At 35.9% G+C, this 26093-nt stretch overlaps 1 protein-coding gene across 8 annotated transcripts; it reads left to right on the plus strand.

The window, feature by feature from the left end:
- The first annotated feature begins 1272 nt into the window (after positions 1 to 1272).
- On the plus strand, positions 1273 to 24580 carry LOC117423218 (transferrin receptor protein 1-like). 8 transcript variants are annotated; one of them, XM_034928583.2, is made up of 22 exons: positions 1273 to 1406; positions 6066 to 6133; positions 6272 to 6488; positions 6900 to 7119; positions 7446 to 7583; positions 7877 to 7973; positions 8536 to 8658; positions 9040 to 9135; positions 10213 to 10352; positions 12041 to 12207; positions 13413 to 13532; positions 13625 to 13710; positions 14037 to 14100; positions 14265 to 14332; positions 16674 to 16744; positions 17460 to 17541; positions 17641 to 17868; positions 19986 to 20126; positions 20634 to 20754; positions 23268 to 23300; positions 23534 to 23594; positions 24315 to 24580. In XM_034928583.2, exons 2-21 carry the CDS (start codon positions 6101 to 6103, stop codon positions 23545 to 23547), a joined length of 2259 nt encoding a protein of 752 aa, XP_034784474.2. In that variant the 5' UTR covers positions 1273 to 1406; positions 6066 to 6100; the 3' UTR covers positions 23548 to 23594; positions 24315 to 24580. The 8 variants fall into 8 exon arrangements, 5 of the variants coding, with proteins under 5 accessions (XP_034784474.2, XP_034784475.2, XP_058846113.1 ...); XR_009307582.1 differs by lacking the exon at positions 23534 to 23594 and having other exon boundaries at positions 20634 to 21351; XR_009307583.1 differs by lacking the exon at positions 23534 to 23594 and having other exon boundaries at positions 20634 to 20910.
- The last annotated feature ends 1513 nt before the right edge of the window (positions 24581 to 26093 follow it).

The raw sequence follows: 26093 nt of genomic DNA on the forward strand, positions 1-26093 counted from the left end.
TTTTAGACCTAAAAAGTAGGTTCTTAGGCCTACTACCTGAAATGGCCCAAATATCTCTTAGTAAACATTAATTTAATGAAAATAAAAGTCATTTTTAAAAATTCTGACACATTTTAAACAGTTTACGGCATGAATGGTAATGACACATAATCATAACTCCTTAATTGAAAATATTTACCTTCTGTTTTCTTCATAATTTATTTATTATTGTCATTTAGCAGACACTTTTATCCAAAGTGACTTACAGAGAGACTAAGGGGTGAACTATGCATCACAACTGCTACTTCAGACTCACTTACAATAGGACCTTGGTTTTACGTCTCACCCAAGGGATGGAGCACAAGGAGAAGGTTAAGTGACTTGCTTAGGGTCACACACAGTGAGTCAGTGGCTGAGCTGGGATTGAGCCAGGAACCTCCAGGTAACAATACCCTTTCTCTAACCACTGGACCACCAAGCCTACTTGTTTCAAAGACATCAGCTCCATGTGCTTCTTACTTGTCTGTCATTTGCATGTGACCAAATGAATAAAGCTCAATAAAACTTTATTGTTCTATCATTTCTGTTTTTTGATGATAATGACTGCAAAACAAGGGGACAACCAGTTTTTTGACAAAAAAAAATAAAACAATTCACACAACAATATTAAATATTTTATTAACTGTAAACACAAACAAAACAAAACCCAGAGAAGGGACACGCACAATATGAAATGTACATTCAAAAGCATAGAAAAATAATATAGAAAGCACTGATTATTGAAAAGATAGTACTTGGCCTAAATCCACAAAACATTCTTAAATTGGCAAACCAAAAATGTACAATGAACACACTTAAAAACAATTATTGCTTTGGGACATCAAAAAACCTGTACTTGAAGAATTACCCTTATATGCAAAATTTGGTAATATCAGACTGAAAAAAATAAATATAATCTGATGAATTATACAGATTCAGACGGCTTTGCAGATTTTGGCACTATTTTATTTGTATATATAATTGTCCTTGCATGTACATGTATCGTTATCATGATCCAATTTGCAAGTGTGTGTGGGGGTAGACCTAGTGAGGGGTGGCTTTGAGAACACACACGCGGAAAATCCTTACTGTTTTATGCCCCAGTATGTTAAATCAACGCTGTTACAATTTGTAACGACTGCAACCAGACTTTCACAGGCTTCAACTTCTGTGTGTTGACAGATTTCAATTGATCTGAGAAGTGCTTGAACTCGTTACAGTGCCAAACAGGTATGTACGTGAAACCGGAAGTGATGTAATGGGTCTCCAGTCGCCTTTTCAGTTAAAGGAGGGCACTGGAGATGAGAGGGTAATCTTGCTGGTGGAAGCTGCAGGACTGAGCTGGGTTGGGAGGGGTTGAAAGCCAAATAAGAAGAGAAGACCGTTAGGTAATAAACACAACTATATTCAGGTTAATCTATATTGGAGTTTGGGGTACAAAAAAAAACACTGAAAACCGTCACTTGTGAACATTTTTATTTATTTATTTTTAACCAGAAAAAAATGATACTTTTAATTTGCATTATACTGCATCATAATCCTGATTGCAGCATATGTATCTTATAATAATGTAATACTAAAATAATAAATACAGTAGGGTTACAATCAGCATGTCGGCGCATGCTTTACTAATTTTAAGCGCATGTGTTGACAGGTAACTTACATGTATTTGTTGTGTGTTTAGTACATGCACTGTGATGTGTCTTTATTTTTATTCTGTACATTGTAACAATTCTGGTGCACCGTACAACAAAGGTACAGAACTGCAGTGGATGCAGAACCGAAGTAATATGAAGCGTGGACATTACATTTAAACTAAAGAAAAGAGACTTGGCTAACAACGTAACATGATACTATAAAATGATTTTGTTATTGTAATTAAATTAGGTGTAATTTAATAATCTACTTGTATTAATTAAAGCCGAAACAAAAATCCGGTTACTTCGGCACATGGCTGCTGCTTCTAGATTTCAATTCGGTTTGGAGGCGCTGTCATTGACCTTGAGAGTGAAATACATTTTGCAATTTGCATACTGAAGAATCTGATCTTCAAGTTGTATATTTTGAAGTTAAACATTTACAGTGTATCGTTTATGTCTTTGTAAGAGCAGATAGTTAATCATTTATAAAGCACAGATGCTATGGTAGTATATTACTTATGTAACACGTGTTCTTTTGACCTTAATTTGACATCTGTATCGTTTATGGCCGCCTTCTGTGATGAGTTGCTTCAGTGCAGCAATTGTTTGTAATCTTGACGTTATTAATAATTTTACAAAAATCTTGTTGCAATTAAGAGACATAACATACTTTTTGTTTATTATTGAATTTGGTTTTTAAAATATAAAGCATGCTGTATGTAGCACTGTTTAGGGTTTTTTTTAATTTTTTTTATTGAAAATCGTTTTGTTAGTCTAAACATCTGAGCAGTTTCATTGTGTCCAATGTACTTAATCCCAAAGGCCCGTGCCTTAGTGGTATCAAAATGGAGCTAAAATGCCTGAATTAGTTCTAGAGGTTTCCAATGTGATTGTCACATGATGAAAAATCTAGAGTTTGTGGTGGGGGTTAAAACTAAGCTTGTCTGTAGTGAAACATAAAACAATGTTTAATTAAAAGCTATGTTTTATTTATTTATTTATTTGTAAATGATCACACAAAAATGACTTGTTTGTTAAATTCTTGAATGGCATTGGCATGATTCCCATTGGTTAGGTGTTTTCTGACTTGCTATGTTTTCTGAATAGGTAAGGAAGGAAAAGAGTTGACCGTGGTGTAAAAATGCACTGGGTACTGTATATATAAAATTGATTTATTTATATTTGTAGTTGCATTTGTATTTCAAAATATCTGGCTCCTTGAGGGGCATGTAATTGCATACTTTTTGTAGTTAGTATAATAATACAAATAATAATTAATAAACCCTTCTGTCCGCAGCCTCTTTGGCCCAGCCCTCAATCCCCAAATCAGGCACACTGCCAGATTCAATAGGCCAGTGTGTGCATCATTTTCTGGTATTGTGTCTTTAACGTCTTTCCAAGGTGAACTGGGCCACTTGACTGAAATCGTTGGGCATATGTAAGAAAAGTCCACTCATATGATGAAAAGATTACGGAAATGTCTTTTGTATTATACAGCTTTAATTGTTCAAACCTTGTATGGACATTACAGTTGTTATTTTTATCCCCCATAGCACAACGACCTTCAAACTGTATTTGCTAGGGTTGTTTTGTAAACCTTCAGACAAGATAAGTTTAACAACCTTAAGTTTTCTCATGCAATTGTATCTTTTTACAATAAAGAGACTTTCTCAAATTATAAACAAAATAAAGTGTCTGGTAAAATTCAGCAGGGCTACAACAAGGGGGTCTAGTCGGAGGGGCAGCCTATAATATGAACATAAAAATAATAATCATGTTTTGTTAAACAAATATTGCATCTGTTGAACTAAATGTATGTATAACCTTACATGGGGCTGCAGCAGATACATTTACCATTTATTATTATTATTATTATTATTATTATTATTATTATTATTATTATTATTATTATTATTATTATTTATTTATTTATTTCTTAGCAGACACCCTTATCCATGGTGACTTACAATTGTTACAAAATATCACAGTACAAAGTATCACATTAAATATCACATTACAGAATATCATATTGCAGATAAGAGCAGAGTACGGTAAATGGAAGAGAATGATTTCAAATAAGAGTAATTACAAAAAAAGTGAATACGGATACCTATAAGAGTAAAATCAAATACAAGATACAGGAAGTAGTTTTAATTAAGAGCAGTAGTAGAATATGGGAGGGATGGAGCAGTTCAGTGCAAGTACAAGCTAATGCAAGTATTGGTACAATTGGGTGCCATATAGTCCAGTATAGTCAAGAGTTGTGAGGTTTACAGATGCTGTCTGAACAAGTGTGTCTTGAGGAGGTGCCGGAAGATGGTCAGGGACTGAGTAGTCCTGATATCCATGGGTAGGTTGTTCCACCACTGAGGGACAAGGATGGAGAAGGAGCAGGCTCTGGAAGCGGGGGAGTGGAAGGAGGTACAGCTAATCTGTTGGTGGAGGAGGGAAGGGGGTGAGAGGGGGTATAGGGAGAAGTGATAGTCTGGAGATAGGAAGGAGCAGAAAGGTCAATTAAATTACATAGGGGGTAGTCTGGGGGTAGTTGAAACAGATACAACTGAAGCAAAATTACAAACATGAGGACAAATCAATTCAATGTAAAAAAAACAAACAAATAGCACTTCAAAATCTCTCAGTAAAAACAACAATGAAGAAATTGAGAATCTTCTTTGGGTCTATTCCATGTTAAATGTGTTACAGCTACATTAAAGACTGGAAATCTTATGGGTTTTTAAAATTGTAATCAAGAAAATGTTCCTTTAGGAAGATTTGGCTATACATGTATAACATAAAAGAAGTGTTGCATCAAGTTTTCAGCCTACATTACAATGCAGGCTGCATGCATAACGTGGAATTGGCCTTTGACTCCATAGTTATGCTTTATTTGCATGAGTATAATCCATTGGGGGGGAGGGGGGACAAACACTTTTGTGTGTTGTGCAGAGTTGCCAGTATTTCATTTAGTCGTAAACTTTGAAATGTGCACTGTCACACTGTATACTGGTTAAATACTGTAAGTGTCAAGATGGAATGGGTGTACCGTGTTCATGTAATGCAGGTGTGGTCTGATCTACAAAGGCTGTTGCACCATTGATAGTGGCACTTCCTGGTAAGAAAGGGTGTAAGATGCAGTGCTACAGTATGGATTCCTTCAATCTAAAACAGACATGTGGTCTGTCGAGTTTCAACACGGATATCAGGTCTGCCACTCGTTTTATTGAACAGGCATTATTATCTAAAGATAACTTGGCTCTTTGAATCTAGTTTTTGTCTTTCTTTCAGTAGCTCATTAGTGGAATATCAGGATGCACAGTGCTGTGCCATGTGGTCACAAATTTGCTGCAAGGGCCTTTATTCTCCTTAAAGGAACATAAGCCTGTTTTTCATATGTACAGTTTAATATAAATAAATGTCATTTGGTTTACCATTTTGTTATATATTTAAAGCAGCTTTGAGTGAGGTGTCAGGTTATTTCCTTGTTGTTTTAAATTATTATGGTAAATGACTTCCAGTTAAACTGCCACACTTTTTTTTCCTGCTGTACCAGTAGTATGATTTTCCTGGTGAGAGATGCAGCAATTCTAATTGTTCTTTATCATTTTTCTCTTTTGCTAAAATAATGCTTCCTCTTTAAATCAGAGCTAAATTTTACAGTAGTTCTAATGAATGGGATAATTCCAGCAAGTACAGTACGCTATAAAATATAATGATAGTTTCCTGTTTTAAATACTTGGCAGAAGGATACGGATTGTTTGGGCGTGCCATCTATCTATTCACAAATGTCTTTGCTTGTATTTTCATTGCCATACTTTGTATACTCCTGTTTAGCATTGTTTTTCTCAAGGCCTAGGAATTCTGATAAGGCTATAAGAGTTGCAGAACATTATGACCTGTATTCCTAGCTGACTCTACCAATCTGACCAAAGGATTTAATGCTACCCAGTTTGTAACTGTGCTCTAATAGAAGCTGTGGTTGAAGTGGTCGTTCATACAGGTTGATCTTGTTACCCTCCAAGCTATTTTTTTTATTTTAGGTTGTGGATAATTTTAAATAGAAGCTCACTATTGAACTAAACTACAGGCACAATGTTTACTTCTGAGTTAGGTTACTTTGTATACTTTTTCTTGTGTGCAAAAGGACCGAGTCCAGCAGTTGTTCACATTGCGATTTAGCAAGCAAACCAAACTCTGTGCACTTGCCAAATGGATCGAGACCACCTATTACTTAGTTTCCCAAGCAGACTTTATTGTTCACACTTCACAACAAAGGTACCAAACCGTACCGAGTTCGGTCCAAACCCTCTAAACAGACCCACTGTAAAAAGAGCCTTAATATTACGGCAGCTTTTTTTTTTTTTTTTAAATAAAACTATAGCTTCTTTCTTTTCTTTCTTTTTTTTTTAGACCCTGTGATATTGTTAACGTCCAGGAAGTTGAAAATGGATACAGCACGATCAACTATATACAATTTGGTAAGTTCTTTTAATTTGTGTTTTTTTATGTACAGTAAATACACCTTGTGTCATGTAAATTAACCCTTTGCGGTCCTATGTTGGACCCTGAAAAAAATGCTCACAACATGGTGTTCTTTTGCCTTTTCTCGTGTATAGTTTCATGGGGAGCCAAGCACGTATACCCGCTTCAGCTTGGCCCAGCATATGGAAGGTGACAATAGCCAAGTGGAGATGAAACTGTCAAATTCTGAGATGGACGATGAGGTTGGAAACTCCATGGGAGGTCACAGGGACCCTCGCATTATGAAGCCAAAGCGCAGCCCCAAAAGCATCTGCTTTATGATTGTTTGTACTCTGCTTATCTTCCTAATAGGTAAGTTGTGGGTTTGACAATTGATAAATAGTTGTAAAATATGAATTGAAATCTATATTTCTACGGGTACTGCAATTTCACTATACTTAAGGGTGTTCATTCCACTATGTGTCGGCACACAACACTGTAAAAATAAAAAGTGTACTAGGATTACTAAAACTATGGAGGAAAAACAGTGCATAGTACATTTATAATTTTCAATAAAATGGTACCCCTATGCACACTGTGGGCAGACATCTACAGTGCAGTGACCCTACAGTTGAAAATCACCACAAAATTCAGTTTGATTCATGATTAAGGCACCACAGGTGCACTGAAAAACACAGAAATGGAATTCTTTAAAAATACATTTAAAAAATGATTGCCACAACATCTTAATCATCTTTTTTTCCTTTTCTTCTTTCATGCCAGGCTTTCTTATTGGTTATTTATCGTATCGCGGGCGAATGCCAACAAGAGAGCAGGGCTGTTCCAATGCGGACAGTGTTTCTTGTGGCACCATTGAAGAACTGCTAAGTGAGGATGACAGTGATACGACTCTGGAAGCCGCTCAGCCTGTCCTTGAATGGAAACAGCTGAAAGAACTGCTCAAAAGCAAGTTTTTAGTATCAAGTTTTGAATCCCGCATCAGGTGAGCTGCTGTAATTGTTATCTTTAAATTGCTTAACCTTTATGTATACCTGTATACAGTTTAGATTTTATTTGTATAGACTACTACTTATGCTGTTTTATTAATATACTTGTGGATTTGACAACTGACAAATGGCAATTCATTTACAGCTTAATCCAGAATGCACTGCACAATATTTAGCTTCTCTTTGCAGCTTTCTTTGCATTCAAGATTTAAGAAGTACTGTAACATTTTGCTGTTGTCCCATATTAAATAGTTCTGTTTAAAAAGAAAGCAATGCATTTCCTTAGCATTCTGTTCTGATTTAATTTTTATCTTTATTGAAGGGCCTTTTCTGCAAACCATGAGGCTGGTTCTGAAGGTGATCAAAAACTTGCTTTGAGTGTGTATAACGAATTCAAAAACATTGGGCTGGATAGTGTCTGGAATGATGAACACTATGTGAAGCTTCAGTCCCTTGGCAGGTCAGTGTGAATTATGTTTTCAGTTACTTTGGATATACAAGGTATAATTCCAGTGATGAAGCTAATATTACTGTACATTTAAAAACAAAATAATAATAATAATAATAATAATAATAATAATAATAATACAAAAATCAGGGGTGAGGTATACTTTAAGAAAACTTTCAAAAAAGCAAATAGTCAAATGAGCTGTACATTTTACTGAATATGCACCTTTGCATGTCCACCAAGTTAACTTTGTTTGTTTTGACATGATAAAACCCTATAGTGACATAACTATTATTATTTTTTAGCACTCCAAACAAAGTAACATTTTTGGGTTCCGGAATACCTGAAGTTATTGAAGTTCCAAAGGGTTACCTGGCTTACAGTGCTGCAGGCCAAGCTACGGTAAACACACAGTTATTTATTAAGTGCTCGTCTTGACCAGAACTATACAATTATTTTGATTATTTAAAATATCTAAGTAAAAAAAAATGTTTTGTTGTTTTCATCGTGAAATTGTTAATGATTTTTAAAATCCAACAAGGCAAACTTATTGTGAACAAAAATACGTGTGACAGATTCGCACCCAGGCCTTATGAATCTTGGCTGCTTCATCAGAATTATTCCTACTGCCTCAGAAAAAAGTTATGCCATGATGTTTTGCCCCTTCACACATTAAATGGTACCCCCACCCCTCTTTTGTTTGATGCATTCCCATCCCTCCACCTCCCCCATTTCCACCCTTATAGTTACCCCTTGAACCAACATATTTTTTTGCCTCTTCCTTTTGGCCCCAGGCAAATGATTATGTAACATGAATAAGGATTTTATTGTATTTCAGATTTCTACTTTGTTCCATGTTTGTTTTGTAACTTGATTGATCCAAGTTGTTTGACCACTGTCTTTATTTTACCCTGAATCAATGCTATGCTAAGATGACATTAATAGTTGTGCATACCTTTTGCAGGGTAAATTGGTTTATGCTAATTATGGAAGGGAAGAAGATTTTAAAAAATTAACATCTTTGGATATTACTGTGAATGGCAGTGTTGTCATTGTTCGAGGTGGACAAATAAGCTTTGCCGCTAAGGTGAGTTCTCTTGCCCTTGCTGTTGCATTTTGTAAAATAAATAATTCATGTGATTGCTGGGGTAATGTTACATTTGGTGTATGTACACATCGTGCCAGTGTTTATAAAATTGTGTTACCTACCAAATGGATTTTGAAGATGACTGTGTTTTATCAGTTCAGTTTCCTTGACTGGTGTTGTCCAGTAAAAAAATAACATTTTAACCTCTGCACATTTCAGTGATACTGACAACACCCTTTGACCTAAAAGTAAAGATGAATTTCCCCTAACATTATGCTCTTGGGGGGGAAAACCATTTTTCACAAAAAAAAGAATGATTTTTAGTTGGTATTATGACTTGGAAATTGACCCATGACTGTTTTTTATTTATTCCTATTTTAGGTTGCCAATGCTCAGAAAGTGAAAGCAGCTGCAGTTTTGATCTACCTAGACCCTGCTGACTATAACATGCCTGAGAACACAGATGTGTTTGGTCATGTGAGTGCATGTGCATGTTCATTATAGAGAATAATGTATGGGTCAGAATATTTTATCACATATGTCTCGACCAATGAGAGACATATTATTGTGTGATATTTTCTGACCTATTTGTTATATTATATATTCTAAGTTTCTTAACCCTTTGCGGTCCTATGTCGGACCAGGTCCGACATCATCAAAAAGACGTCAAGCACAGGTCTCTAGTCGTTTTTTTCTCCAGAAAAAGCCAAGAAAACCATTCAATGGCCAAGTGAGACCGATAGGAGCCGAGAGAAGCCGGTGAAAAAAAGGGGGGTTGGGGCGTATCTGAAAAATACACATAGCCCTGGCACCACAGAGATAACACGGCCATAAACAAACAAGATAGCTGCTTCTGCATCCAGCGCTCAAAGAATATCACAGACATTTGCAGAGCTTTTTGAGATGTTATAATAATAAAATAATGACTTGGATCGCATTATTGAGGAGTTTGGTGATAAAACAAGTGATCACGAGATGATTTATCGGTATGTACGACTATGAAGAGGTATATGAAAAATACAGCGAACTTGATAAAAAAAATACTTTTAAACAGCGCGTCTAAAATAAACTGCGCTTGTGAAAATGAATTGGACCTGATGCGCTTGAGACGTGCTGAATAAATTGACCGCAAAGGGTTAAACTATACAAAAGTTAAAAACATTTACAAACAAACAGCCACCATTATCACTCTTGCTACAACAAGCATGGAGCAAAGGAAAATAAGTCATTCAAAATAAAGATATTGATCAGTGTTACCCATTTAAGATGAAATTTAGGTATCTGATGTTGTCTTGTTTCTCCCACTCAACGCAAGTAAGGTTTTGAGATTTATATCAGCAAGTGTTTTTCCTTGTTTTTAAAAGAGCAAGACAATGAAATGGCATCTCCTTAAACTCTGCTGTTATTCGAATGAACCTCTTTGTTTCTGAGTTCTCGTCTTTAGTTTTAAATGTATTATTTCTTCTCGGCTGTTCTCCTACTTGTTGTAGCGAGTGATAGTGAGCGAGTGATAGTGAGCAAGCGATTAAGGAGATATTTTACATTTTGTTACAGGTTCATTTGGGCACTGGTGACCCATATACCCCAGGATTTCCTTCATTTAACCACACTCAGTTTCCTCCTGCACAATCCTCAGGGCTTCCCAGCATCCCTGCTCAGACCATCACAACAAATTCAGCTCGTCGGCTGATGAGGTAATGGTACATTTCTTCACATTTCCCTTGTAGTGTTTATATTGGTACTATACACCTTTTCTGCAAAACTCCAACTCGATAAACAATAGAGGTGTGCCGAAACTATTATCTTTAAGAAATTTGAAGTAGGTATTAATTAAATGCAACATAAAACAATGGTCCATCAGTGTCCTTTGTTTACACAATTATTGAGTATTGGTCAATAACAATTTGACAGTGTTATAAAGTATAGAACCTGTCGTGATCAAAAAATAAACGAATGGATGTGTGTGCAATTTAATTGCATTTTTTTAAACCCGACCTCCTTATGTCAGACAAACATACGGTTTAGCGACGGACTATTGAATGATTATGAAAAGCTTTTTGATATACACACATTAGAATCTGGTGGGATTAAACTGCCTTTCATTATTTTTGAAAAAATGACACACAAATCTCTCAATGCTAGAGATCTCGCTAAGATGACGCATATTGCGGCTCTCTTAATTACCATATTTTCTCTTAGTACATATGACAAAATGTATACTGTGAATTGTCACAACGAAAATGCAAATTGCATTATGTTTGCACTGCCATAACATCTACCCCTCACAACGGAAGTTAATTGTGTTTTTGATTTATTAAATACCTGCCAATAAATACTTCTTAAACCTTTGCGGTCCTAGGTCGGACCTGGTCCGACATTGCAATTATTCCTATCCAGTCCAATGTCGGACCCTGTCCGACATCATCAAAAAGACGCAAAAAACGGGTTTTTGGTCGTTTTTTCTCCAGAAAAAGCCGAGAAAACCATTCAATGGCCGAGTGGGAGCGACAGGAGCCGAGACAAGCCGAAAAAAAAAAAAAATAGGCGTTTCTCATGAATAGTCATACTTGCCCCTGGCTTCAGATAACGGCGGCCATAAGGAAACAAGCTGGCTGATACTGCATCAGCGCTCAGAGAATACCACGGACATTTGCAGAGCTTTTTTGAGATGTTATAGTAATAAAATAATGACTTGGATCGCATTATTGAGGAGTTTGGTGATAAAACAAGTGATTGATCGGTATGTACGACTATTATTATTTATTTCTTAGCATATGTGAAAGCGATATCGAACGAACAGGGCTGGAGATGCCTAGTGAGTGTTTTGTTGATATACAGGGCCTTTTAAACCCGTTTGACTGTGGGGAAAAAAATACTTTTAAACAGCGCGTCTAAAATTAACTGCACGTGTGAAAATAAATTGGACCTGACGCACCTGACACGCACTTAATAAATGGACTGCAGAGGGTTAAAGTTAATTACTCTGAAAATACAAGTATCAGCATACCCATACTAAACACTATATAGTGCCTGTTATTTTACTTTCACTTTTTACAGAAGTAGGTACAGGGATTGAACAAACGTGTACACATGATATTATACTCTGTAATATAGAACATTTTCTTTATTGTTCTACTCCAGCCAAATTGTGTGGTGGACTATTATCTACTGGGGTAGGACCAAGCTAATGTTGCTTGTGATCATGCTCATTTTTGAACCAGGCCTTCAGGGACAAGAGTTTTGGCCTACTGCCCTTTGTCACTGGTTGTTTATAATTGAAAAGAGAGATGCTGTTATCAACCTGGTTCTTTATCCCTCAATCTTCTGCTATTGCTTTTGTTTCATGGCTACTTTTTATTTTTTTTATTTTCTTTCTCAACAGTAAAATGACAGGACAGCCTGCCCCTTCGGAATGGAAAGGAACTTTATCTCCGCCCTACAATTTGGGAAATGATGATAATGTCCAGGTGGAAGTGGAGGTGAACAATGAAGTTGCTGAAAAGAGGATCCTAAATGTATTTGGAGTGGTTAAAGGACTTATTGATCCAGGTTAAAAAAACTTTTTATAAAGCTGTCGGTTGTTTCATGTAGCAACATGTTACCTCTGAAATAATTACACCTGGCCAGTGCCTTTTGGCCAGTGTTTACTACTGCTGGCCACGTGTAACACTTCCTTGTTCCCTGATCCTTGCATGTATACCATGAATTTATACAAAATGGGATTCAAAGTTTTTATAGGCCTAGATCCACTAGCATGTCTCATAAGCAATGCATCTGGTAATTTGGGTAACCTACTATGACAATGGTGCAGTAATGGGTGGCCAATGAAAAATGAATGTAAGTTTTTTTTCCTGCCCAAAAAATGGGCTACAGACTGTAAAGCATGCCGACTCCTACCCTGACTGCCATTTGGGATAGTCATTTGTCCTTTTGCTGTAATCATAATGGAAGTTGTATTCCAAGGTCACCCACTTGCATGTGCCAGGATCTGTTTTGACTAGATATTGGCAACTGGCAACATTTTATTGCAAAGTTTATGTTAATGCATGAGACCATGGCCATACAATTCCTAATGTCCTTTTATTATGAGCTAGAAAAATGTTGACACCACATTCAGAACTTCAGTCTAATTGCACAGCTGTTTCTCTGTGCTTCCTCATTATTAGGTGGCCTTTATGTTGTGGAAGCAGTTATAAGATGTGGCTCTAATTTTCCTGATAATGCCATTCCATTACCAATTGCATTGTTATTTCTGTTCATCCTTATGAGAGTCTCTTTACTATGGCTTCCAATAAAACCATTAAAAAGAGGAAGCACTGTAAGTATATGGCTCAATAGCTTGTTATTGGGCAGATTCTGAATTGATGAAAATGACTAGGCTGTTTTTTTCAAATGTATTTTTTTATTATTATTATTTATTTCTTAGCAGACATCCTTATCCAGGGCGACTTACAATTGTTACAAGATATCACATTATTTTTTACATACAATTACTTTTTTTTTTAACACATTATTTTTACATACAATTACCCATTTATACAGTTGGGTTTTTACTGGAGCAATCTAGGTAAAGTACCTTGCTCAAGGGTACAAGCAGTGTCCCCCACCTGGGATTGAACCCACGACCCTCCGGTCAAGAGTCCAGAGCCCTAACCACTACTCCACACTGCTGAAGACTTGGGCATGATATTGCTATCGGCAGAGTTAAAACCCTAACTTAATACAAGCATTTTTTTTATACATTTTTTTTCCAGACCACTATGTTGTGATTGGAGCTCAGCGTGATTCTTGGGGTCCAGGTGTTGCCAAATCAGCTGTGGGAACTTCTTTGCTGGTGGAGATGGCTAAAGCACTTTCAGACTTAGTCGTAAAAGGTCAGTAGAAACTAGCTCATAGGTTTAGTGTTATCTTGCCTTTGCTGTGTGTTTTGTTGTTGTAAATAAGGTAACCATGAACAATTCTGCAGATGGATACAAACCCAGAAGAAGCATTATTTTTGCAAGCTGGAGTGCTGGCGATTTTGGAAGTGTTGGTGCAACTGAATGGTTGGAGGTGAGCATGCCTAGATCATTTATCAGTCTTGTGTTTTTAAAAAAGCAATCCAATTTTAAAATGTCTTCATAATGGATCTTTCCTGCAAGTCCATTTACAAGCTGTGCAGTTACACTCTTTTTTATCATTTTCCTTGAGAGAAAAAATGTAAATTTTTACTTTCAAAAACACTATTCAGATATGTAAGTTCTATAGGTGCATTTCTGGTCTCGATACTGGGTAAAGATGCTGTGATCATAACTAGTATGTGAAGATGGCTTGACGACAAACTTGTTTTTTTATATTTACCATATAGATCAATAACTTCAATTATGTTATTTTTTTAGGGTTACCTGTCTATGTTGCACCTGAAAGCTTTTGCTTACATAAACCTTGATGCTGCAGTGCTGGGTAAGTTTAGAACATGAAATAGAAAGATTTTAAAATAATTTAAGGATAGACGGTTTGCAACTGAAATATCAAATATATTTTAAAACATATTGTTTTTGTATAAGGAAGTATATTTATGTATTTTATTTTTTGTATTAAAAAAAAAAATGTATTCATTCTTTTAGGCTCTCAAACTTTTAAAGCATCTGCCAGTCCTATGCTGTACACACTTCTTGGAAACACCCTAAAAGAGGTAAAGAATTTCATTCCAATACATGATCATACCATAAATGATTGATACCAGTGTTCTTAACCTGGGCAGTGCACTGTGCAGTTTTTTTTTTGTTTTTTTTTTCCGATTATGAATATTCTATTCTATTATTAACAGAGTAGAACCAAATCTGAAGGCCTTTATTTATCCCAGTGAAATAACTGCAAAACAAAGGTTACCATACAGTACTATAAGAAAAAAAAACAAAAAAAACTAGTAATTCTAGTGTGTACAGATGTGTACTTTACTTATGTCTTTTTTACCTGTTGGAGTTAACGAACAAGCAAGTGAAAACTGTCAAATTTAACTTGATTAAACATGTCAGATAGAATTAATTTCAAAAAGGGGGTGTTGTACTATGAAAAAAAAAGTTTTTCTCTTATTACATTCTGCATAAATTAGGATCAAAACGTAAAACAAAAGAAAAACATTTAAGATTTCCATTGCAAGTTGGACCAGGGTTGGAAAGCATGAGACTGTTTGGAGTGGTTTGCATCTGTATCACAGACAGAAACAGACCTCCGATTCTAACCTGCTTCCCAATCTGAAGCAGTACCTGCAACACTAGGTAGAGGTCGCTATTTGGCAGCCTGGGTTGCATGTGCATCCTAATCTAGTAGACTCTGATCACTTCTAGCTGTCAAGAACTGTAGAATTTTAATTAGGGGGTCAAAAGCTGCTGTTTTTTTTTTAATATTTATTAATTTTTATACATAGAAGTCCTACATAGGCAGAGCTCTCTTTTTCCACATGTTTTGAGAAGGTGGTAAATCTGTTCAAGGCCAAACACTGAGTTACATTATTTCTTACAGTCTAACAATCTACACTGTTAAAAAGGTAGTTTTTATAATTTTCTTAAGTAGGTCACGAGAAAATAACTGCAGGTACCTTGTTAGACATTTGTACTTTAAACGTCCTTCCATTGGCTAGGACATCTCTCAAGATTTATAGTCCAGTGGTAATCAACTCTGGTCCTTGAGATCCCTTCCAGCCCAGGTTTTCACTTCAAACAGGTTCTAACGTAGTTAAGTGAAGCTGCTAAGAGGCAAGTAACTAATTTAGGACCTGCTTGGAATAAAGACCAGGACTAGAATAGATCTCAAGGGCCAGAGTTGAGTACCCCTGATATAGACTATAGAGACCTCATTGGGATTGACAAGGGAGGTTGTATGCTACTTTTGCAAGACTTGGGAATCCTTCCCAAAATGAGACCCACAATAAAAGCTGTAGGTTAAACACTTTTTTTAATGGAAGAGTGTTAAATAACAAACGAGATAGCTCTTAATTTTAAAAAATCCTATTTTGCTGGCAGGCAAAATAATAAAAACCATATGGCTTTTACACACAGAATGCAAATTTTGTTCTTGCATGCATTTATACTTTTTATTATGCATCCTATTTGTGTAGCCTTTTATCCTTTCTTCATTATCCTTTTATCATTATTTTTGCTTTTTGAGTCTTAACCCTTTCAGGACCAAGCATTTTTCAGTGGAATGCTCCCCCAGGACCAGGCGTTTTTTTTGGCTGTAGTTATATTAGACTTTCTTCCTATAAAGTCACTAATTCAGAAACCATATATATATATATATATTTTTTTTTAAGTTAAATATTTTTTATTATGTATTCTGCTTGGAGATACATGTATAAAAACGTGTTATTCTATGATCCGAGAGACCTTACAATACTTCCTGAAACTTTTGTTGAAAAATATTGATGTTGGGGCAAATTACAAGACATTGTTTCACTGGAGTGATTGCAATGACATAATACACGTTTATTCTCAGTGTCTCTATAAGCAATAACGGACACTACTCTCGATTTAATTTTCTCAAAATAAATATTTATGAATAAAATAAGTTATCCATTTCATTATTATAAGTAATAAGGTAATAGTAATAGTTCATAAAATAGTATATGCTTATATCCACTCATTTCTTGATATTTATAAATGTTGTAAAACATATATATTAAAACACATGAGACAGAATAAATGTTCTAATATAATAAGTTAATACATCAGATTTACAGTGTTTCCCTTTTTTTTTTTATTAGCCTGGCTACTGTAAACTGTCTGCACCCTTTAGACACTAAATACTCCTCTCAGTGAAAAAAAAAATCAGGAAATGAACGTCAGTCCCTCCATTATGCAATGATATGTGTTTGAAGCCTGTACAGCAAAGTACGCTGGCCCTGTAAGTCATCAAAACAAAGTGCTTTTTTTATCGTGTTTACACGATCGTGGTCCTAGAAGCCCACTTCAGTATGATTGTATTAACATGGTCCCAGTCGTCAAAGGGTTAATGAAAGTTTGCTGTCTGTTTAGGTCAGCGCTCCACTGGACAGCAGTAAGACGTTGTACCAAAAACTTGGTGCTGATAGCTGGGAGAAGCAAACGTAAGATATTAAATTTTTTTATTTTGAAAACACATGGGTTTTTTTGTATTAATTGTAAGTATGAGGAGCTGTATAAGACAGGGATGTGGTAGATGCAGCCTGTGGGGTTTTGCATATATACAGAGAACCTCTTGGCTAATTGTGCTCCTGGTTTATTCTTTAGCGCAAGTTATTGATAGTAGCAGATACGGAGGCAACCTTTGTCTGGCCGTATGAAACACTTTTGGAACACAACTACTATTTTTTTTCATTCATTTAGAGATTACATACAGTTCATGATAGTATTAGAGTGTGTGGGGTATATGGAGACTCCAAAATCAGATATTTTTACTTGTGTATAACTAATATCCCAAATTGGAATGTATCAGATTTGACCTCCTTTTTAAGAGAAACAGGTTTTAAGAGAGACAAATTGCAAAAATGAGCCAGCAAATTATATAAAGTTAACAAGATAAAGTGCTCACCATTTATAACGCTACAGTGGGGAGCCATAGTTACAAGACCGTGCTATTTGTGTTCCGCCTTATAACGAGTATAAAAGGGCTACTGTAATGGCATTATGGAGCAAATGGGAGCCACTACTCTACTGTGTTATAACCGATTCCACACTATAACGAGGCGTGTTACAACGGATGAGCACTGTATATATTTAGTTTATTCTCTTTTTTTAAAAAATCAATGTAATCTTAAACCAGATAAACCTTTATTTTCATAGAATTGTCCCAATGGCCATGGATGATGCGTCATATGCCTTCCAAGCATTTTCCGGAATACCATCTCTTTCTTTCAGGTTTACGGTACGTTTTTGAAATGACTCCTAATTTTAAAATTCCCACAGTTTATTTGTATTTCCAAGTTGTTTTCATAAAACTTACAAGAGTATTCAATATTTTCAGAATGATGGAGTGTATCCATACTTTGGAACCAAAGAAGACAATTGGAGCAATCTGAATGCTCGCACAGGAAACAGGATAGACGACATAGCCAGAGCTGCTGCAAATGTGGCTGGGCAGATGGTGTTAAGGCTGACCCATGATCATCAGCTCTCCCTGGACTTTGACAGATACAACGGGGAGCTGTACTCGTCTGTATTGAAGATCAATCGATTTGCTAAACAGTTGAAGGTAAGAAATGCTCAGTAGCTAAAATTGTATTTATTTAAATTGTATTGGAGCACAATTGAATGTGTTGTGTGTTTTTTTTGTTTTGTTTTGTTTTGTTTTTATTATAATGCATTCAATACTGTTTTAGTATAATTATATTGTCATGAACCACCCAGCTGCCCATTTATTTGGGCAATTTCCATGTTAAAAATGCTCTTTAAAAAAAAAAAAAAATTGCAGATTTGTCATTCTTAGCCCTCAAATAAGCAATTTGGACAGTTTTTAAAATAATTTTTGCTATTTTTTTAAATACACACTTTTTTATTGCGATTATGATAAATGGAAATACAGTATTTAAATAGAACTTAAATAACAACAATGTGTTTACAATGATAGCATTATAGTATAGATCACAACATAACATCATTTTTTTCCTGCCAATGGCAGCATTATATAAGTGTAAGTAACATTTTTTACAATGGCAGCATTAAAATTACATTATAATACTTGTGCAGGCATATCACTTTTTAGAAATTATTTCTTGTGTGATAGATTTCAATGCAGACGCACTTCAAACCCTGATCAATGCTATAGTCTTTAGCAGCTATACATCAGAAAACTTGCGTCACAAATTTTCAGTCATGTCATATACAGTATCTTCCCCAGTTTCAGGCACGGGTGTATAGATAGCGCTGTTATATGAATTATCTGAAGTGTAGGTACAATAAATAAATGTCATTTTCACCAGTACCAAACCTGACAAGGCTTCCTTACAACCTGTAACACCAACAAATAAATAATGAAATCTCCTTGTTTTGTTCTCTGTAGATACACATGTTCTTATTATCATACAATACAGTGTTCTTATTTTTTCATTGAAGCACGTTAAAAAGACGTGTTAAACTTTGCATATGCACATAGAAGCGCCTGCACACTATTCTCACGGGAGTGACAAATTAGGAATTGCATGCGCTCCACGTGGAAATCGCAGGGTAAGCAGCTGGGTGGTTAATGCCTTAAATTATCTTATTTGCTTGAACTCTTGTCAAAAGCCCATAGTGCAGTCTTAGACATGTTGCATTTTTCTCCTCTGATACATTATGAGCATCAACAATTTACTCAAAGCCTCCATTAGTGTTTTCTACTGTTATAACAACCTTGATTTGCATAAAGAAGGAAAAACATTGAGTGAAATAGCTTGCATCACTCGATTTTCAAGGTGTGGTATCCGAAGCATAATCAACAAGTACAGAGAAACATCACCTGTAATTGACAAACCCAGGACTGGAAGACCCAAAAAGCTATCTAACAAGGATGAGCAATACTTGAAGATAATATCCTTAAGGAATAGAAAGCAGAAAAGCATTGCATTGACAACAGAACTGGCAGAAGGCACAGGTGTCATTGTCTGTAAATTTTTTTTAAAAAAATACAAAAATCCACTCTTGAAATCAGGACTTAAAGGATGTGTTGCAGTTAGAAAACCTCTGTTAAGAAAGGGGAACAAGACTACAAGGCTAAAAATATGCACAAAAACACAGAAATTGGACTATGGAACAATGGTCAAATGTGCTTTGGACTGTTGATGGATGGATGGATGGACAACGATGTGATACGAATCGTATCATGGCTTGTGTATCGTGATACATATCGTATCGTGACCTTGGTGTGTCATCTCGCCCCTAATATATATTTTTTAAAAATCCTGTCATTCAGGATTTTTGTTTAGTTACACATGCAGTGTGATTATAAAGAATCATACTTTTACTTTTAAGTTAATAGCCTGAATAACAACTTGGGTTGGAATAAACTAAACAGATTTGGATCATGTAAGAGCATAAACATTTTATTAAATTATTTTAGTTTTGTACCCAAGAAATAAAACTGGAAAACTCCACTACTAGCAGGTATCCTGTCTTGTATGTCCTTCAAATGCATGCCAAAAGTTAATGAGCTTCCATGATAAATTTCAATCTTTAATAATAATCCATCCATATCTGGCGTTATTGTTCCCTAAACACTTTGTCAACTGCTTGAAATGTCATGCAAGGATCCAGAAAGCATAATGGTTCTACATTTGTAAATTCAAGCACTTGGTAGTTTTGTCTAATGGGACTGTTCTCTCTTTGCTTTGCCAGAAAGCAGGCTTGACTATAAAGTGGCTGTCCTCTGCTCGTGGTGACTTTGACCGAGCTACAGAAACACTGAAAAACGACATTCTCAACAGCGACCTGAACGATGCAGAAATGTGTCGAGCCATAAACGAGCGGATCATGAGGGTAATATTATCTTCCCAATTCTGTTTAAAAAAAACAACAAAACACAAATGTTAGTTATTTAGGTAATGTTAATGTATTGGAATGTTTAGTTCAGTAGCAGTGTTTGCTTACTTTCTTATGTAAACAATGCTGCCCCAGGCATTGTTGTGTACTTATATTTTTTAGTGTGACTATTGTGCTGTTAATTCATTTGATTAGTTTGTAGCGCCACTCCAGTTCAACTTCAGCTCTTAAACTTTAGTCCTTGAATTTGAGCTTGTGTTTTGTTTTTGTTTGTTTTTTTTTCATGAGGAACAAGGACAGCTACTGTTACTAAGGACAGTGGCGGCACGGATTACTGGTATACTGTGAAAACCCTTCTGTGCATCTTGTATATAACATGCAGATACTAGAATTTGCAAAAGGGTGCGAGTTTTATATTCTGAAAACTGTTGTTGGAAATTGATCCAGCCAATCTTCATCTGAGCTGATTTTAATCGAATCAACTATTCTTTTTCTTTTGAATAGGTGGAGTACCATTTCCTCTCTCCCTACGTCTCGCCAAAGGATACTCCCTTCCGCCACATTTTCTATGGCTCTGGTCCCCACACTTTAAAGTCTCTGATTGAAAACCTTAACCTCCTGAATGGTAACACCTTAGACCTCGACATGGACGTCTTACGAAATCAGCTAGCCTTGGCCACCTGGACCATACAGGGGGCTGCCAATGCTCTGTCAGGCGACATCTGGGACATAGACAACGAATTCTAAATGCTTGGATTGGTGTCCAGTGTTTTCTCTAAAGGCAAGCTGAGATTGAACCCACATTAAAAAAAAAAAAAAAAAAAAACATTGGCTTGACATTTTACAAACCGGTAAAACTCATTTTAAATTTAGCCTACACACAGCAAAACATGCTTATCATTTTTAATGCCATAATTGCTAGCTGCTCATAAAGTGGATTCTTTTTTTTTTGTTTGTTTTGTCCGATTAATAAGATAAAGTTAAAGCTTCATCTCCCTTTGGAGAAAATGCCCAGTTTTTTTTTTAATTTCTGTCACAAAGAAACATGTACAAGAGCTAAATCCAACTATGCCTTTGAGAGAACACTGGAATTTAGGTATAGCTAACATTCAGTACAGTGTGTTTTTTTTCCCTTTATAGTTTTTGTATTGTTTGAACTATACAATGAAGAGTTAGCAAAGATTTTAGCCAGAACTAGATAGAGGAAGCATCAGTAGGCAAGGTATGTAATTTAAACTTGCATGTGAATTGTTCAGTTAAATTTTCATTTAAGATTTAAGATGTAGAATATGCGGGTCAGTGTTGCAAAATCTGGTGCATTTTATATTGTATGAACAATCAATGTCTCATTGGCCACTGAAACGTTTGCCTATCTTGTTTTTGTTTTTTAAACGTTAAATGTGTCAAATTGATATTCATTTAGCTGAGCAGTGCACTCAGCAGTTGGCTTTATTTTTGCCAATGGATTTGCGTTTCTTGAAAGCCTCTTTTATCTACCTACATGTTTCGTGAATAGCTAAAACATGCCTGATGACAGCTATCTGTTAATAAGGATCGAAATGTAAGAAAAGTGTAAAATACACCTACCAAGGCAATATGTGAAAAGCAATTTCTGTTACCAAATTTACTGATACAGAATGTGAGCTTTTGTTTCCTGTCGGCCAATGTCATTTGGTTAGAAAAGAAAAAAAAAAAAAAAAAAATCAGGAAACAAATGTCTTCACCGTCTGGCACTGAGATATTTATTTGTGTTATTTATTTATCAGTGACAGGGTTCACTATAAATAGTATTTTTTTTTTAAAACTATTTCTTATATAAGATAATTATCGGAAGCAGTGCCTTCCATAATTATGACAGTTATACTGTCACTTTAATAAAAGCAGCATCTGCTACAGAAACACGCTTGTTACCAAAATGTTGACCAGAAACTGCAGTTGCATGAAACATTTACAAATAACGACATTTAATTGAGTCTAGGTTTGCCTATGAACTAAATGTAAACTGTTACATCTATCTTCATTTTTTAAATGCTTTACCTGCTCAAAAGACCCAACTGATTTGCACTGGAAAGTCTTGCTCACTTTGCTAGTCTTTGAACAGCTTACAAAGTTAAGCAAAATAATTGCAGTATTGCATTTTTTAATCCTGGTTTTAGATCATATATATTTTTTAATAAGCATGAAGATGATACTTGATTTATAAATTGTGTTGCTGGTTCCACCTTTTACACCTTGAACACTAAACAAGGTAGTTTTTAAAAGAGCTTGCAGTTTCTGGTCAAGCAGTTTTGGTGCATTTATATTTCTAATCCTAACAACATTATCGGGAGCAGTGTCTTCCATAATGTAAAAAACGAAGGTAGTTTTTGCCTACCAAGGTGTATATATCGGGGGCAGTGACCTTCATATTTCACACTGAAGGTGTCTGTAATTATCGGGAACAGTGTTTCCCACATTCTTTGTATATTGTTTGCATTTACGAACTATTGCAAGGCTTGAAGTTGTTTGTGTCTCATCAACATTAACCTAAATGGGTTAGATTTTCCTCTTTATTTCTTTAGGACTCTTTAATTCCAATAAAGTAATCAACTTTTTTTTTATTTGTAAATTTTATATGGCTAACCTGTGCCTTGAGTAAACTCGTATTCTACAAACCATTGGCAAGAATCCTTGAAGCGCAACTTTTGCTTCACAGTATTGCGAATCCTTTTAATTAAGTAACCCTATTCATCTACTCATGTTCATGTGATGTTTTGAATGCTTGTTGGACAGTTTTAATTGAACAGTTTAATCTCCATTTAGACATAGGTTTAACTGTGGTAACTGAATATCTAAATTGCTGAGGTTAAAGTATGCGGGCGCATGAAGATGCATAAATACTTACGTTTTTTTGTTTTTTTTTTTAATGAAAAATCTATTAAATTATATGGTATTCACTTGTATCTTCACAGAAAGAATTGTAATGTCTGTCACAAGTCAAAAGAAACCGTATTAACTTGTTCTCGTGTGATATTTGATTTGTAATGTTTTTACAACGGAAATGGATAGACTACTATTGCATACATGAAATGTAATATCTGTTCTGTAATTGTTTTGTTTCTTGGATTAATCTTATGTTCTTTGAAATTGTCCCAACAGTTTTGCTCTTGGAGTGTTTGATCTATTTGTATGGTAAGCTTCTTATTATATCTGTAGGCTCTGCTATTGCTCCATTTAAAAATGTATCTGTTGGAGATAAAATTGTTTGTTTAAATTTTGGTTATGGTGTGAAATGAAGGGAAGTTGGGTTTTTTTTTTCTCTTATAAAGTGGTGGTTGGGATTGTGAAAAGATGAGCAAGGCTTTTTGTTGTCTGCAATAAATGCAATATATAACAATCAACCGTGTGTGTTTTATTCTATTCAGGGTTTGGGATTTAGTAATATTAAAAGCCACGGTGAGGCGACGGGAATGCATAATTAACATGGTAAGCTGCAGGCATAGTGGTTGCATTTACCAAATCCAACTCTGGTGCAGGTTAAGAGGGTACAAGAGTGACCCCTGCTGCATAAATGAGGTAATGCAACAGGTCTCAAAAGTGGTTAAAAGCTGGGGTTTCAGAGCATTAGGTACTGCGTTCGAGCCCAGCCAACATCTGCTTAACCTCTCCAGACTCTGCATCGGAAACTCTGGCATACACAGGAAATCCCATTATACCCTATGGGTATACCGCCATGTATATTATGAAACTGAATTGTGAAACGTCACGTATGTTATGCAGCGTACATCAAGACACCAGGGAAATTGATGTGGTGCCCTTGTTCAGTTCTCTTGCAGTTGCAGTAGGAGGAATAAGCATGTACAGTAATCTGCCCTTAACATAAGAACATTTGTTTAATTGGATGTTGTGACAGAGCAAATTAATCTGAGTCAATCTCCCTCCCGACCTGTGAGGGCACAGTATAACAGGAACAGTGTGCCCCGGACTGATGATTTGACAGTTCATTCCAGGGTCAGTTGGAAGTCAGCTATCCAAAAAGGGGGCGAAGTCATGCACTCGCTACCAAAGGGGGCCTGACTGAAGGTATACCAGGGAATGTGGTTGAACGATCTGTTCCTTTGTTATGATTATGAAAAGTCCTGTAGAACCTTGGGTGTTTTGTGTTGTTTGGTATTGTCTAATAACTCTTACGTTTGTCATTTGTAGATGGCTGACTAATCCGGGAGCTGTCGGTAAAAGCCAGCACCCACCCCGGACCACTCTACACCATTGTTGTCGCCATTAACTGTATTGAATCACCACTTGCACAAGGAACATGCACTATTGGAGCGTGTGTGTGAACAGCATTGCTATTTCGGGACTGTGCCCTATGTTTTTACCTGTGCAATACACGTTGTGTATAGCCAGGTACTATTATTTAAGGTTGCCAGACAAGCAACCCCACTGACTAAAGAGCTGTGTTTTGACTGTGAGCTGTATTAGTGTCTATCATTCCAGAGCACCACATCACCACTACACCTGCACACTGCAAACCACTTTGACACAGATGTGTAGCAGTTATCATTAGCAACACCATTCAAGTCTGATTTAATAAGCACGTCAGAGTCTCATGATAATATCCATTCTTTTGCTAAAGAATGCCCACGTTTTCTAGCAAATAAGTGGTTCTAAAGATGTATGTACAAATGTTAGTGTGACATACAGAAAGACAGACAGACAGCCTCCCTTTATCCCATATTTTGAAACTGTCAAAAATGTCCTCAGCAGGTTTCTTTGTTTTTGAAAAGTGGTGAAAGCTTATTTTGCACTGTTTCTCTGCGATAGTGTTTCCTTAGTAATTGTAGTTTTATTTTTATTTTTCTTATTCAACCACTGGGGAGAGCTTCCCCCCCCCCCCCCCCCCCCCCGTGTTGGAAACAGTTAGGCGCTGTTTTTGGTATGGTTTCTGATGGGGAGGTCTCGCACAGGTTGATTAGGATTACCGTCTATGTTTTAACGACATGATTATTATGAGTGAATATAGTGCACTTTGCAGAATGCACTATACAATAATATTGAAATATGGCCACAAGGGGGAGCCGCATTACAAATACTGTACATGCAAGCGCTCCTTTAATATTACCAAATGCTATTGTAGTTTCATGTGATGCGCATATTTTAGCTCGTGTTTACATTTACCAAGAATTTCTAAAATGGGCTTATGTGGAGCTGGGGCTTAAAGGGTATTCACTATAACTTGCAATGCCGTTGTAGCCATAACTTCAAAAAGCTCAAGGTAAAACTACAGTATAACCTGAAGTAGACATTTTGACTCGTGCCTTTTACACAATGATAGAAGAGTGGTATTTTAATGTTCTTCAGTGTTTACCTGTATGCCATGTTATTGTTTATTTGGGCTTGTAACATTTCCATTTATCATGTTTAAAATCATCCTGAGTGTATTGTTGAGTTATTTGCTCTGTTATTCATACACTTTTTTTTCTCGGTTAATCCCTCTACCTGATGTATTAGTGTTTATGTAAGTGAGAAACGTACCAGTCTGAACTAGTTCACTGTATTATCTGCACCCTAGCAAAACACAGCGCAGCTAAAATGATACTTTACATCCGTATGTCCTTCCACCGACCTGTTAGCCGGCCTGTCCATCAATAACACTTCATAGTGGCAGATCACTGTTTAGATTAATTGATAGTTAGCAGAATACGTGATTCTGTATTAATTCATAATTAGATTATTTTGTATTGTATTGTCTTATATGCGCGATCATCAATGGATCATTTTATTTATTTTACATCACAACAGTCACACATGTTGAAACGCTCTTAAAGGTACAGTGCTCTATACAGTTACAAAATACTCATCTGTTTCAGAAACGGAACACCCATGGTAAAAATAAATAAATAAAAACATATAATCAGTATAACTAAAATTGCATGTGAAGATAGAGGCTATAGCGTGTTCTTTTAATTTTTTTTATTTGCTTAT

Source organism: Acipenser ruthenus, chromosome 17 (genome assembly GCF_902713425.1).
Source record: "Acipenser ruthenus chromosome 17, fAciRut3.2 maternal haplotype, whole genome shotgun sequence".
Lineage (NCBI taxonomy): Eukaryota > Metazoa > Chordata > Actinopteri > Acipenseriformes > Acipenseridae > Acipenser > Acipenser ruthenus.